At 48.1% G+C, this 14,382-nt stretch overlaps 1 protein-coding gene across 5 annotated transcripts in view; it reads right to left on the bottom strand.

Annotated features, from left to right (window-relative positions):
* The window catches only part of PNCK (pregnancy up-regulated nonubiquitous CaM kinase), a 91,004-nt gene extending 78,037 nt beyond the window's left edge, over nucleotides 1-12,967 (bottom strand). The window contains exons 1-7 of one of the 5 annotated variants that reach the window (XM_029609249.1): nucleotides 12,891-12,965; nucleotides 8,307-8,350; nucleotides 5,942-6,071; nucleotides 4,685-4,816; nucleotides 1,930-2,004; nucleotides 1,587-1,725; nucleotides 795-918 (exon numbers count right to left, since the gene is read on the bottom strand). In XM_029609249.1, the coding sequence (XP_029465109.1) occupies nucleotides 795-918; nucleotides 1,587-1,725; nucleotides 1,930-2,004; nucleotides 4,685-4,816; nucleotides 5,942-6,018 (547 nt within the window). In that variant the 5' untranslated portion in view covers nucleotides 6,019-6,071; nucleotides 8,307-8,350; nucleotides 12,891-12,965. Of the gene's footprint in view, nucleotides 1-794; nucleotides 919-1,586; nucleotides 1,726-1,929; nucleotides 2,005-4,684; nucleotides 4,817-5,941; nucleotides 6,072-7,561; nucleotides 7,686-8,306; nucleotides 8,351-12,710; nucleotides 12,766-12,890 lie in introns of those variants that run through there. The other 4 variants (XM_029609240.1, XM_029609256.1, XM_029609267.1 and 1 more) reach the window with 4 other exon arrangements.
* Between the last annotated feature and the right edge of the window lie 1,415 nt (nucleotides 12,968-14,382).

Consider the following 14,382-nt stretch of genomic DNA (forward strand, 5'->3'; position numbering starts at 1 on the left):
TCAAAAGCCGGGAGAGCGTAGGATCCTGCAGTAAGTGTGGGACTTCTTATGGCTGTCAGTTCTAGGGCATCTCAGTGTCCGAGCCAACATAAGATTAAGAGTGAATGCTGGCAACAACTGTCTTCACCTGACCTGTACCACACAGAAAGAAACTCTAGAGCATCTATCTGTTTGTTAGCTTCCCATTTAGTAATGTAGTGTGGGCAGAAGCCACAAAACAATTACAGATCCCCTTTTTCTCAAGCTATGTGCACAGACCTAGGGCTACGGCCCAGACAACCTTGATGAGCCTGCATGCTTTGGCTAATCACTGCCATCATAAAGCACACAAGATATGGCTAGCAAGACGTGCCCTAGTTCTGAAAAAAAATTCGCACCCCCATCATAGAGGTGGTGGCCTCGATAACTAATATGATCCGGGAAATCAGGGATAATGAAAAAGAATATTACGCCCCACAAGTCTGGAGAGCTTTCTGGGCAATCCTGGCTGTAACATCCCGCCGTTAAGCGCACTAACTATGTGATGTAAGTGTCCATTTGTGCTGTTAAAAACAGTGTAAATATTGTAAATGTGTAAATATTTTGTTGTTTACAAATAAAATAGACTTACCCTGCTATTCTAGTACTGAAACCCACACAAACACGCAGCTCTGCCAATGCATCTCCATTCTGCTCTACAGCATCCCGCACTATTTCAGTATGTACGCTGGATTTACCCCTACCAGCACCAGGCATCAGCATGGGTCATGACAAGTCCTATTTCACCTCCCCCTCCCCCATTCCATGTCGCTCACCTACATAGCCAGGAGTGCCACAGGCTGTTGCCATGACACCGCTGTCTTCAACCTTGGACAGGCCAAAGTCACTGATCATGATTTTGGAGTCTTCAAAGGGAGTGGCGTAGAGCAAGTTCTCAGGCTGTGGATGCAGGTGGAGAAAGCAGAGTGGGAGAGTCAGGGTCCTCCTCCCCCATCTGTACTGCTTATGCAGTCCTCAAAAAATAGTAATAATGCAAACAAATTTAGAAACCCTGAAGAGAGCATACTGCGCACACAGAGTTGGAAAGATGGGGAACCAGAGGAATGTGTGCAGGGAAAGAGAAGCATTACCAGTAGCATAAAGGAAGTGGGAACATCTCTTTACAGGTTGTTAATGAGACCTCACCCGGAGTACTGTGGCCAGTTCTAGAGGCTTTACCACCAAAAGGAGACAGAGTAGAGGTATTCCAGAAAAGGACTATCAAGGGTCTGAACCAAAAGCCCAGTGAAATGAGACTTAGGAGGGAGAGGAAAGATATGCTAGAGCCATTACAATACCTCAAAGGGATAAATAATGCTCAAGAGACAAACAACTTTCAGTAGAATGAAGGTTCTAGAACAAGGGAGTAAAACTGGGAATAACATAAGGCATTATTTCCATACAGAAAGGACAGTGGATGCATGGAACACCTTGTGGTTTTCCATCGGGACCGTGCAAATTGGATGGGTCTTATCTGCCATAGTTTTTAATGTTCTCTACATGCCACAGAGCACACAGCCCACACTGAGGTGGAAGGATGGAGCCTCCTCTGCCCCTCTCTTCATTACCTTTAAATCCCGGTGAACGATGCCCCTGTCGTGCAGATACTGCACAGCATCAAGAACCTGTTTGATGAGCTGACTGGCATCTTTCTCCGTATAATATCCACGCTCTATGATCCGGTCGAACAGCTCCCCTCCGGTCACCCTGCGGGAGGCAAGCAAAGTCACGCCCTAGGCTCTATTTTCTTTCAGAACAAGTCGACCCAGTCCTGGTTTTACTCGGCTCAACCACATGCCCACTGCTTGCTGCAGAACCCTGCTTTCTCCTCCCCCTTGAGAGATGCGAACATGGGAACCCCCAGCCTGGTCCCTTCTGAGTAAGGGACGGGCCTGTGAGGGATGTACTTACAGTTCCATGACCAAATAAAGGTAGGTGGGGCTCTCGTAGATGTCCTCCAGAGTCACAATGTTCTGGTGCTTTATTCTGAAAAGGTGAAAGGCAACACAAGTTAAAAAGGAAGAGGATGGGAAGGGGCAGGAACAAGGAACCGGGTAGTCAAAATGCCTCCTCCTGCCATGGCAGAGTTCTTTTCCCACAATATAAATTTAAACCATATGACCAGACCTTTCATTATAGAGGTTAAACCCCACCTGGTTGAGGGCTGGAAAGGGCATATCCTATGCTTTAATAAAAAAAAAAAAAAAAACACCAATTATTCATTTGAGGTACAGAAATCCAAGGGCCAAATACCTTTTTGGAGGTGAAGAACTAGCAGTCACCAAATAAGAAAGTGTCCCACTGGTCCTCATCTCTTTTTTTTTTTTTCCATTTAAAATTTTTATTAACCACATTCTAGATATTTTACAAATACAAATGGAAACATCAATACGACAACACCCAGTGCCCGCACATAGGTTTCACGAACAACAACCAGATAACACATTGTCTGTCTTTTATAAAATCAGAAATACTTTTTTATATACCCTTATCTTCCCCCCCCCCCCCTCAGGAACAAGCCATAAGGAACATAAGAGATAGAGAGAGAGAGAAAGAGGTATAATAAGATATGTTGTCACCAATTGGGATGTGGTGCTAGTACATGGAATAGCTTAAAACGTAATGCTAGAACGTATTAGCACTGAAAGATTGTCCCAGACTTTACCCACTGACAATAAGGCTCCCAGATCTTGCCAAATGTGGGCAAGGATTTATGCTTAATAGTGGTAAGTTTCCCCAAATAGTATATTCTTTCCAATCTTGCCTCATTAGATGCCAGACAGGGTACTTCTGATCCACGCCATTAAGCCAACTCACATTTGGCAGCAAGCACTAGCTGCATAAATTAACTTGTGAAATGACAATGACAACCACTGAACCAGAATCCCCAGCAGAAATAACTTGGAGGTCTCTAGACACCAAGGCCCCTGTAATATCTCTAAAAATGTGGATAACCCCCTCCCACAATTTCTGCACCTGTGAGCAATCCCACCATAAATGAACAAAGGACACCCTTCTCTCCACATCCTCACCAGCATTTCTCATCCACCGCAGGGAACATAACCACCACCTATATAGTACTTTATACCTATCCATGAAGACATGGATAATTTTGTTTGTGGCCAGATAACACTGTTCCCACACATCATCCTCTAACATGAGCTGGCTTGTTTTTCAATTCAGCATTATGCAGCGCATATATTTTGGAAATGGGTCTCTGTAATTTATCTGCCTGATCACAGTAACCTTCAGTGTATTCCCCTTTTTGAGTTCTGTCGAGACTCTCTTCTGATCGATAAAATGCAACAGCTGAACAAATGGATACCTATATCCCAATCCTCTCTAGCAGATATCTTTCTTGAAGTTCTGAGAATGGAACCAGCCCTTGACCACCCCAGATTTGATCCAATCTGGTCACCCCCAAGGACCTCCACTGAGCCCAAGCTGCCAAATCATCGCCAGGTGGAAACTCCCTAATAAATACAAAAGACGAACAGTGAAAGACGTTACATTTCCTTACTAACATAGATCTCCATCTTTTCCAAACTTCTAGGGTAACTAAGGAACACCCTCATTTACAAGGAAAAATTGTCAGCCCAGCTCTGCTCTAATCGAACCCAAGGTTTGACTCCCCTGTGCCTATGCTAATCAGTAATGGCTCTTTATTGTGAAGCCGCACAATACCAGTCAAATTGGACACACCCAACCCCCCTCGTAGTTTAGTCTTGTAAAGAACTCCCCTAGCCACTCTTGGAGATCTCCTTTTCCAAATGAAGATAAACAGCTTTTACTGCCATAAATGTAATAGACAATCTGGAACAGTGATTGGGAGAATCTGAAATAGATAGCCCAGTCTAGGAAATATATTTATTTTCGTAATAGCTATCTGGCCTAGCCATGACAAGTCCATATGGTCCCATTTATCCAGATCATTATACATTTTCTTAAACAAAGAACTATAGTTCAAATTGAAAAGTTGATCCCCTTCTGGGCCTATACATACCCCAAGATATTTCACAAAACGATTAAGACTTTTGACAGCAAGGAAGGCAGCTACAACATGACCAGGCTAGATGAACCGACTGCTCCTTTTCTGCTGGCATCTTCTATGGTTCCGTGTCCTCTGGGGATAGATCCCTGAAAGTGCTCTCCTTCGACCTTGAAGCCCTAGTGTTGTTATCATGGCCCTCATCTCCCCCTCCTCTCTTCTAGGTGTCTGAATCACATTGCTTCTGCAACACCCATAGACTCTCAATGGTCTCTTATGGGGCCCTGAGCCATATTCCCCCTGTTCCAGCCACTGATTCCCCCATGGTGAGCCATACTCCATGGTCCCAACCTCAATGATGTCATCACAGGCCACCCTAAAGCGAGGTCAACTGCTGAGGGTGGGTTATCATCTATCATCAAAGCGGTAAAAGGAAAAAAAAGAGGGGGCAATTGCGAGAGAGAGGCTATAACATCAAGCTGCAGGATTAAAGTCTGGAGGGTAGTTATTTTACTTCTATATTTTGATACGTTTGGATGATGTTTTACGACGTATGATGATGCATTTAGTTGTAAGGTGCTTTGAGTTCTTGTTGTAGGAAAGCATGACATCAAGCCAAAGATAAGACGAGATTTTGGCCCCCCCCCCCCCCCCCCCCCCCCCGGTGGTATTCCTTACTTTTTCAGTACGGCTATTTCATTCTCCACCACCGCCTCCTTGCCCCTCAGAGCCTTCTTGGGGATGCACTTGAGGGCCACCAGCCTCTTGGAGTTCCGCTCCTGTGCTAGGACCACCTCTGAGAAGGCCCCTCTGCAAGCAAAACACAACAGGGATTAGAGTTCACCCTGCATCCTCCTATTCAGGGCACCCAATCCATCCCTCTCCCTCCAGGCTCTCCCAGCCCTTCTCACAGCCGAATTAGACACAGCCTCTTCATGTACAAAATATAGATCCTCTCTGACAACAGGCAGAAAGGATCCTGTGGGTGTATATGGCTAAGCTGGAATAAATATATGGAGCTTTCCTCTGTACAGAAACTGCTCAGACGGTGGCAAACAACCTCCCTCCAGATAACTTTCTCTGCAAGCGCTGCCTGCAGCCTGAATGATCATCCTATCTGTGCCATTAAACGATGGCCACCCATGGCTTCTGCCCTCCTTTTGTACACAGACCAGACCACTCAGTTTTAGCAGTGTTTAGCACACACAGGACTCCTTTATGTATACATAATTTTCATGCCTTCTTGCTGAGCAGTTCTGCTGCAGCTCTCGCTACCGGGGAGTGAGCAGGGGTTCTCGTTAGCAATTCCTACCTTGTGCGCACATCACCCCCCCCCCCCCCAACCCTTCCTCCCACGAAGGTTCCACCCCCAGAGAAGGAGAGCGACCAGCAGCAGCCCACACATTCCTGGGCATCAGCCAGGGGCGTCATTAAATGTCGCTCGCATGCATCCCAGTAGCCATGGAGATGGTTCCTCTCTCTCTCTCCCGCTGTGCGTTTCTGTTCAGCTGAAGACAGTCAAGAGATGCTCACGACTGACCTCTCCCACGCGTGATTACCGTGGAAGTGAGAGACGGGCAAGGGAGCTCGGGGAGGGGGAAGAACGGTGGCGCTGGTCGTGAGGGGGACATCAAAGGGAAAATGTAGAAGCAGAGGGTAGGACAGAGAGAAAAAGAAAGAGTGAGGGAGACGGGAGAAAAGAGAGAGAAAAAGAAAGAGAGGTCCAGACATGGTCCTGGAGCTGAGGCACTCCAGGGAAGGGTCGGCAGCTGCCGTGTGCCTCTTGCCCTTGGGATCAGCGCTTGACAGCAGGAAGGGCGCTGTACCTTTTCCACCCTACGTAACACCAATCCCGTCCGTCCCCAAACACGGCCCCTGCAAACAAGCTTGGCGGGGGGGGGGGGAGTGGAGGAGCGAGGAGGGGGACCTGCTTACGCGCCCAGCTTCTCTTTCACGTGGTACACGGCACTGATGTCCTCGATTTTCTTCACCCAGGTTCTCCCAAGTGGCATGGTGCAGACCAGGTGCAGCCCGTGCCGGGGTGCAGGGACGGACAGGAGACGCACTACAGAAAGAAAAGAGCAGGAGTAAGACAGAGACGTGGCAGACATAGCCTGTGTGCTCCCTTTCTCATTTCATCAGCACCTCCAGATTGTTTCCCCGGCAGAATAAAAAGAACACAAGGAGCTCGAACCTCCACACCCTGCCACTGGGGGAGGGGGGGGGAGAAGCTCTCTGCCTCTGAAGCCAGACCAGGCAGGCCTTACCTGCTGTCATCACAGTGGCATAAATAGGTCAGGGAAAAAGGGCCCTGGGTGCGGCCTGGAAAGGCAGTGCAGCACGAGGTGCAGTTAAATCACAGAAACACTGGGCATGGATGCCCGGGTCATAAAAACTTGCCCCAGGTACAAGATATTCAGTCATGCCCAGGGCTGATCTTAGGAGGGAGCGGGGGGGCCCAGCGCAAATCCATTGCGGTGGGGGCCCCTGGAATGCCTCTGATGTGCATCGGCTCCATCTCGAAAGCTGGCAGGAAATTATAGTGCTGGAAATGAGGCTACCACGGTAGTGCAGGGCCACCCACAGTGCCCAGGCACCAGAGCAGTGGCCACTATCGTCCCTCCTCCCCGTCTCATCTCCAAGGACGGCCCTGGTTACTCCGGGGTGTAATAGTCTCTGCTTCTCTGAGGGGGGGGCAGACACACCTCTCCAGGCTCTGATATTGGTGGGAATGGTGTGTCAGTGAAAGGGAAATCCTGCCTCCGAGGTGTGCAGACACATTGGAAATGACACCCCACCCCCCCCCTACCCCCCACCTCCTCGCCCTATGGTAATGTACATAGCACCATTACTAAGGGATGTGAACATTTGCAATACAGTTCCCCCGGACCTCCACCTTCAGTAGACCTTTCATTTCTTCTACATGCCATTCTGAAAGAGATGGGATCCCTTCTCATCCTTCTCCTCCTCCTCCTCCTCTCCCCTTCCCCAAGATGCCCTCGGGATGGCATGGCTGTGCAGGGAAGGGACCGACACCCAGCGCGCTCAAAACACATTTCCCCTCTTGGCTCTGGCGTGGACCGGGATAGAAAGTGACCCTTCTGCAGCCTCCCCCACCCCACCCGTAAGCTCCTCAGGTGAAAAAGAGTCTGGGATCACCCCAGTTCTCTTGCTAGACAGGAGCAATAGGTACAAACCCCCAAGAGAAAGTCATGAGGGAAAAATATAAATACGGCTCAACAACAGAGCTGAAAATTGCATCCAGCCTCCATGGCTAGGGGGCTGTGGCCTTGGGGGCTTTACCTGTGGCAGCCTGCGCCTCCCCCATCTCACACACACACACACACACACCGTCCTTTGCGTTTCCACACATGCAGTCACATCACACCGCAGCAGAGCCATGCTGCAGCCGCAGACGCACAGGGATGCAGTGGGAACGGGGCCGAGAGAGATGCACAGAGCGCAACAGATGTGCTACAATCCAGCCCTCAGCCCCTACCCCGCCCCCGCCCCTTTCTCGCCTTTCTCCCCGTCTCTCGGCATGCCAGCCCTTACCGTGGGTTCTCTCTGGTGCACGGCTGGAGCTCCTCTGCCCGCTGGCTGCTGCCTCACCAGGCTGGCTGTGCTGCCTCTACCCGCCTGTCGCAGTAACGTGCCATACTATTTAAAACATTCCGCTAATCCCCACCCCCCTCCCTGGCGATGATGCACGCCTGTGTGAGTGTGTGTGTGTGTGTGTGTGTGTCTGTTTCTCCAACCCCCTCATCCATCTCCCTTATAGGGACTCCAGCTCTCCTTGTAAGGAGATTGTAAAATGTCTATCCATCCCTCTCTCTCTCTCTCTCTCTGGCTCTGGAGAATAAGCAAAATCACTTTTTGAGGCAGTCTGAGGATACCATTGACATGCCAGGGGCAGTGTTTAGACACTGCCAGGGCATGACAACGGTATGCAAACACAAAGTGTGTGTGTGGAGGAGGTGGGGGGAGACCGTTGTTAGAAAGCGGAGGGCGATTCGGCTGTTCTCTATCTCCCCTGGGGGAGGGATAATCTGTGACAGGGAAAAAAAAAACTTTCTGTCCATGAAGGTGGTCAGACTCGGAAAAGTGTTTTACCCAGGGAACAGGTGAAATCTCAGCCATTGGAGGTTTACGACAACAGATGGGACACGTATCTGTCTGGGATGGTGTTAGGTACAGTGGATCCTTTCTGCAGGCTGAGACTGGATTAGGTGACCCCCGTCTCCCACCCTGTGGTCCCTCCTAGCCCTATTTTAGGATACATTTACTGTGGGCCACTTACCCCAGTCAGTGCTGGCTATGCATGGTACGCTATCTTGCTCATACCTAAAACGAGATGGAGAATTAAAAAATGTAAGCAGCAGAGCAGAGGAGACTGCAGCCATGGAAAGCTGTTGGATTTCTATAGGATTTTGGGATGCTTGAAATCTTTTCTTTTTTACCCCAGTGGAAGACTGCTGTCAGACCAGCTGATGCAATCAGGTGTGCCAGGCTGTGCACATTTTTGTGTCCGTAACTACACTCACAATTTAACAGGGATTTTAGCGCACAAAAAATGTGAGCACGGATTAGCACTCCTGCTTGTAAATCCCAGGTTAATGAAGGCATTAGCTATTACTTGCCAATGCAGGGAGGTGCGTCAAAGCCCTGAAGTCTTAACTCGTGTTTTCTTAACACTGGAAATGTAACGCCTGGGTTAGATGGGGAGTAAAGTTAACGTACATTTCTGGGACCAGTGTTAATCTCTGGCACTATGCCAGCGTGATCCTGGACACCAGTATCCCACTTCCAAGATGGACTACCGCACCTGGGAACCCCAGAACCAGGCTCACATTGGCACAGTGCCATAGTCTAACACAAGCCCCAGAAATGTGAGTTAACTTTATTCCGCCTCTGACTCAGCAGTTAAGTTTCAAAGCCCAAAACAACTAGGTTAAACATTCAGGTACCCAAGTCCAGGACCCCAAGCCAGAGACCCTCTGTCTGGGACTCCCAGCACCAATGAGCCAGAAGGACTCTACCTCAGGATTCTTGAATTAGAGACAAGGGATTGTAAGCTCTTTGGGGAAGGCACTTTTTGTTGCAGAACTGTTACATAACTATCTGTCTATCATTATGTAAGCTCCTTGGGGAGGCACTTAAAGCAGCATAACTGTCAGCATTGTGCAATGACCACTGTATGCACAACTGTCTAGCACTGTCGCCTTATGCTTCTCTGGATTTGATTAAGACCTGGAAGAAGAGCTGGTAGCAAAACTGCTGGCCAGCAGGAGCTCTTATAACAATAACCGCTTGAGGCCGAGGAACAGTAAAGACAAGAGAGGCCCAAGAGAGCCACACGCAGAGCCTATCCTACCTGCAGCTGAAGACAATGGTAGTGCATGAAAGGTGTGTGTGTGTGTGTGTGTGTGTGTGTGTGTGAGTAAAAGATTTGGTGGGTGTGAATAAAAGATTTGCGGTGTGTCTGAGAGAGGGATTTTGTGTGTGTGAGACGGTGCATGTTTGTGTGTGTGTGAGAGAGGGATTTCATGTGCAGGGGTGTGTGAGTGTACAAGAGAGAGAAGGAGCCTGCGTGAGCATGTGTGTGCAAGAGGGAGCCTATGTGAGTGTGTTTTGTGTGTGTGTGTGTGTGTACGTCTGCGTGTGTGCAAGAGAAAAAGGAAGCCTATGTGAGGGTGCATGTATGAGAGAAGAACAGAGGGAGCCTGTATGAGGGGTATATGTGTGAGAGAGAGAGGGAGTCTATGTGATGGTGCATGTATGAGAGAAGAACAGAGGGAGCCTGTATGAGGGATGTATGTGTGAGAGAGAGGGGGAGTCTATGTGATGGTGCATGTATGACAGAAGAACAGAGGGAGCCTGTATGAGGGATGTATGTGTGAAAGAGAGAGAGGGAGTCTATGTGATGGTGCATGTATGAGACAAGAACAGAGGGAGCCTGTATGAGGGTGTATGTGTGTGAGAGAGAGAGGGAGTCTATGTGATGGTGCATGCATGAGAGAAGAACAGAGGGAGCCTGTATGAGGGGTGTATGTGTGTGAGAGAGAGAGAGAGGGAGTCTATGTGATGGTGCATGTATGAGAGAAGAACAGAGGGAGCCTGTATGAGGGTGTATGTGTGAGAGAGAGAGAGGGAGTCTATGTGATGGTGCATGTATGAGAGAAGAACAGAGGGAGCCTGTATGAGGGTGTGTATGCAACAGAGAAAGGGAGCCTTGTGAGGGTGTATATGTGTATGAGAGAAAGAGACAGTGCCTGTGTGAAAGGGTGTGTGTGAGCAAGAGAGGGAGGGAGCCTGTGGAGGGGCTGCATGAGAGAGGAGGGCAGGGCTGATGCTAGCTTTTTTGCTGCCTTGTGCGAACAATTACTGTGCTGCCCCTCCCCCCAGGCCCATCAAATAAAGTTGATCTCCATCCTGCAATCTATATTTTTAAAAACTAACCCCCCCCCCCTCCCCGGAACTCATGGATAGGGAAGGGTATTAGGTACCCTAGGCAAACCTTACAGCTTTGCATACATGCCACCAACTCCCCCCATCTACACATACACATGTACTCCCACATCCTTTACAGACATACACAATTAAATTATGCATTTATAACAAATTTTACATGAAAAAGAACATTCAAAAGTAGTCTTTTCAGCCAAACATATCACTTACAGCATGCATATTATATTTACATGCACTACTGTGGTGCGCTAACCAGAAAACTGTGCAAAAAAGACACTTTTTGTAATGCGTGTTGAGTATGAGCTTGGCCCTCACAAAACCATGTATAAACAGAAGTACCATCTACTAGATAAGGGAGCCCTGACCGACGTGCCGCAAATGCGCAGTAGAGAGCAACTCTACCGCGCATGCGCGGGCAGCACGTTCGGCCAGAGAGGAGCGTGCCCGGGAAAAAAAAATGGCGCCTGCTCCTTAGGAGCAGGAGCGGCGGCGGCAGCAGCAACGAGCAGGAGCGGCGGCGGCGAGCAGGAGCGGGAGGAGCAGCGGCAGCGACACGCGCGAGGGAGGTAGGAGCAGTAGCGGCGGCGGCGGCGCGCTCATGCGCGAGGGAGGGAGGGACACCCCCCTGTCTGCCGGGTGTGGATGAGCTGAAAGGGGAGGGGATTGAGAGAGGGGGAGTGAGTGAGGGGAGGAAGGAGAGAGTGAGCTGAGACGAGGGAGGAGAGAGTGGGGGAGGGGGGTGAGGGAGAGGTGGGGGAGGTGAGAGTGAAGTGGGGGGAGGAGGGGGGGGAGGGGGGTGAGAGTGAGGTGGGGGAGGTGAGAGTGAGGTGGGGGAGGTGAAAGTGACGTGGGGGGAGGGAGGAGTGAAGTGGGAGGAGAGAGTGAGGTGGATGAAGGGAGGAGAGAGTGAGGGGAGGGGGGAGGGAGGAGTGAGGTGGAGGGAGGGAGGAGAGAGGGAGGTGGGGAGAGGGAGGAGAGAGTGAGGTGGGGGGAGGGAGGAGAGGGAGGTGGAGGGAGGGAGGAGAGAGTGAGGGGAGGGAGCAGAGAGTGAGGGGAGGGGGAGAGTGAGGGGAGGGGGAGAGTGAGGGGAGGGGGGACGGAGGAGAGAGTGAGGGGAGGGGGGACGGAGGAGAGAGTGAGGGGAGGGAGGAGAGAGTGAGGGGAGGGGAGGGAGACTAGAGGGGGGAGGAAGTGGGAAGGAAATGGACCGAAAAAATTTGTAAATGTAGCCCGTTGTTACGGGCTTAACGGCTAGTTACAATATAATAAACCTCCTAAACCAAAACAACCCTAACAACCTTATCTATGAAAAGGCAACACTGCACATATTACACCAGGCCCTAGAACACCAATACAACTCTTACGGTATTAGGAAACCAGGCTGCTACAGATCCCTACACAGAAATTACATGCCAGCAAACTACCTCACCTCAGTCACATATGAAGAACACAGACAGACCCTCACCAAATACAGAATAAAGAGATCAGAAAGTATAAACAGAAATGTGCTGAGAAGAACTGAACTGGAACCCACAACAAGACAGCATCTACATGCAGAGCAACAATGGAAAAACAGAAACATTATCATTCTTCATAAAAACATTAAATAATAAAATCAAGAAATATAAAGCATCTATCAATATAGAAAAATCATATTCATAAAAAGAATAAATATTTCAGTTAATGAATAGAATATCCAAAATTTCCCAAACACCAAGAAAATATTTCAAAACATCTGTTGAATAAAAAATCCAATAAATAAAAAATGTTCTATTTCCCCCACCCAAAAAATAAATATTTCAGAAGAGCAGAAACATCGAATGATTTATTTAATTTATTGTATTTATTTAACAGCTTTTAATATACCGGTGTTCGTGCGAGCACACCACGCCGGTTTACAATAAACTTGAGAAAGGAGGAAAGTTACAAAAAACAGGGAGTGGGTGATGGAGCAGGAGCGAAAAAGGGGGGGGGGGGGGAGAGAGAGGGAGAAGGTAAAGGAGGAAGGATAGCAGCTGAGAAGGTAGAGGAACGTAACAGTATTTACAAGAGTGACTAATTGGCGTGGGTTAAACATTGTAGCTTAATTATAACGGTTAATGAAGGAAATATAGAGTATATAAAAGGATATATATAGTAGCTTATTTACAGCAGTTATAGCAGCTTATAAAAGATAACTTATTTAGCATCCAATAATTAAAACTAATAAGCATTAAAAATCTCCTGCTCTCCATACCTGGGATCTTTTGCTTTCCAGTCACCCTGAGATTGTTGTGGATTGGGAGAGGTAAGGCCACACAAACTTTATCTTCTCTCTCTTACACACACACACACACAATAATACATTCATTCTCTCACACACTCCCTTTCTCATATACATGCTACGGAGGCCCTTCCAGTTCAAACAGCTCCCTACCGGTCTACTGTTCCCGGGGGTGCCGCCGACCTTCGCAGTAAGATGCACCCCGCGGAACCCCCAGAACAGCAAGGAGCTATTTGAACTGGAGGGGCCTCCGTAGGGCACGTGGTTCAAACAGCTGATGTTTGACCTACGCCACGCCGACCTTTGCTGTAAAATGCACCCCCGGGAACAGCAGACAGGCAGGGAACTCAAGCTCTGCCGGCAGAAGATGATACATGGCATCAAAGTTTATGGTTATTACAAGCCATTTCCTTCTCATTTGTTTAGATATATTAGAAAATCATGAGGGTAATATACTGCCTGGGATAGAGGACACATGATACAAACCTTTACTTTTTTAGTTCATGGTATAGTTCAGTGATTTATGATAAAAATGTTTCTTGCATATGAAGCAATGTGGATTTTCAGAGCTGATTAGCAGTTTTTGACAGCTGAAATTAATGAAAAGCATACCAGGCCACCAGGAGGGGGCTCCGTACAGAGCCCGTCATGGGGACAGAATTTTTTTTTTCTTATTTTCCTCCTCTAAATCCTAAGTGTGTCTTATGGTCAGGTGCATCTTATAGTGCGAAAAATATGGTACATCATTTTTGAGCATAAATCATATTTCATGAACAGAAAACAGAATTTATGCACATAAAACATGTTTCATGCCATTATACATTTTTTGGACCCAAAAAACAAATCGGAAGCCGATCCAAGATGGCTATGTAGCCACCAAAGGAAACAAGATCAGTGTATAAAAGAGACATGTTTCATGCCATTATACATTTTTTGTGCACACATTTTTAGGTTAGCGTGGTTTTTTTATAACTCCCAATTTATTGGCATGCCATTAGCCTACTGCTAATTGGGAGTTAACTCAATTTTTACGGCATGAGTAAAGAAAGCATGAAGTAAAATTTAGTTTGTTTTATTACATTGGGAGCAGAGTAGTGCACAGCAATATAAGCTTTGGGGACTGGAACCTGCTGAGAGCACCATCCTCCTCTCCTCACTCCAGAGCAAGATATAAGGCACAAATATAAGATAGCAGAGGCTTCTTTAGTTTGGGAATGGCGCACTCTCCTGGAATTACAGGAACAAAGCAGCACAATTTCCATGGCATGGCTGTCAGATGACTCTGTGCCAGACTACCAGGGGTGTACAACTCCAGGCCTTGAGGGCCACAAGCCAGTCTGATTTTCAGGATCTCCCTAATGAATATGCATGTGATAGATTTACACGCACATTGCCTCAATTGTATGCAAATCTATCTCATACATAGCAGAAACCTGAAAAAAAAACCAGGCCAGTTTGTGACCCTTGAGCACTGGAGCTAGACACCCCTGCTTTATGCCATCATTGACAGGTGGGGCTAACCGGTTTAAGCCCTTTTGCATCTGTGGGACTTGTAGTTCCAGTCACTCCATGACCAGCAGGAACTACAAATCCCAAAATGCAATACAAGTAAAATCTGGACTGGATCAGCCTCTCTCAGATAATC

This window comes from Rhinatrema bivittatum, chromosome 1 (assembly GCF_901001135.1).
Source record: "Rhinatrema bivittatum chromosome 1, aRhiBiv1.1, whole genome shotgun sequence".
NCBI lineage: Eukaryota > Metazoa > Chordata > Amphibia > Gymnophiona > Rhinatrematidae > Rhinatrema > Rhinatrema bivittatum.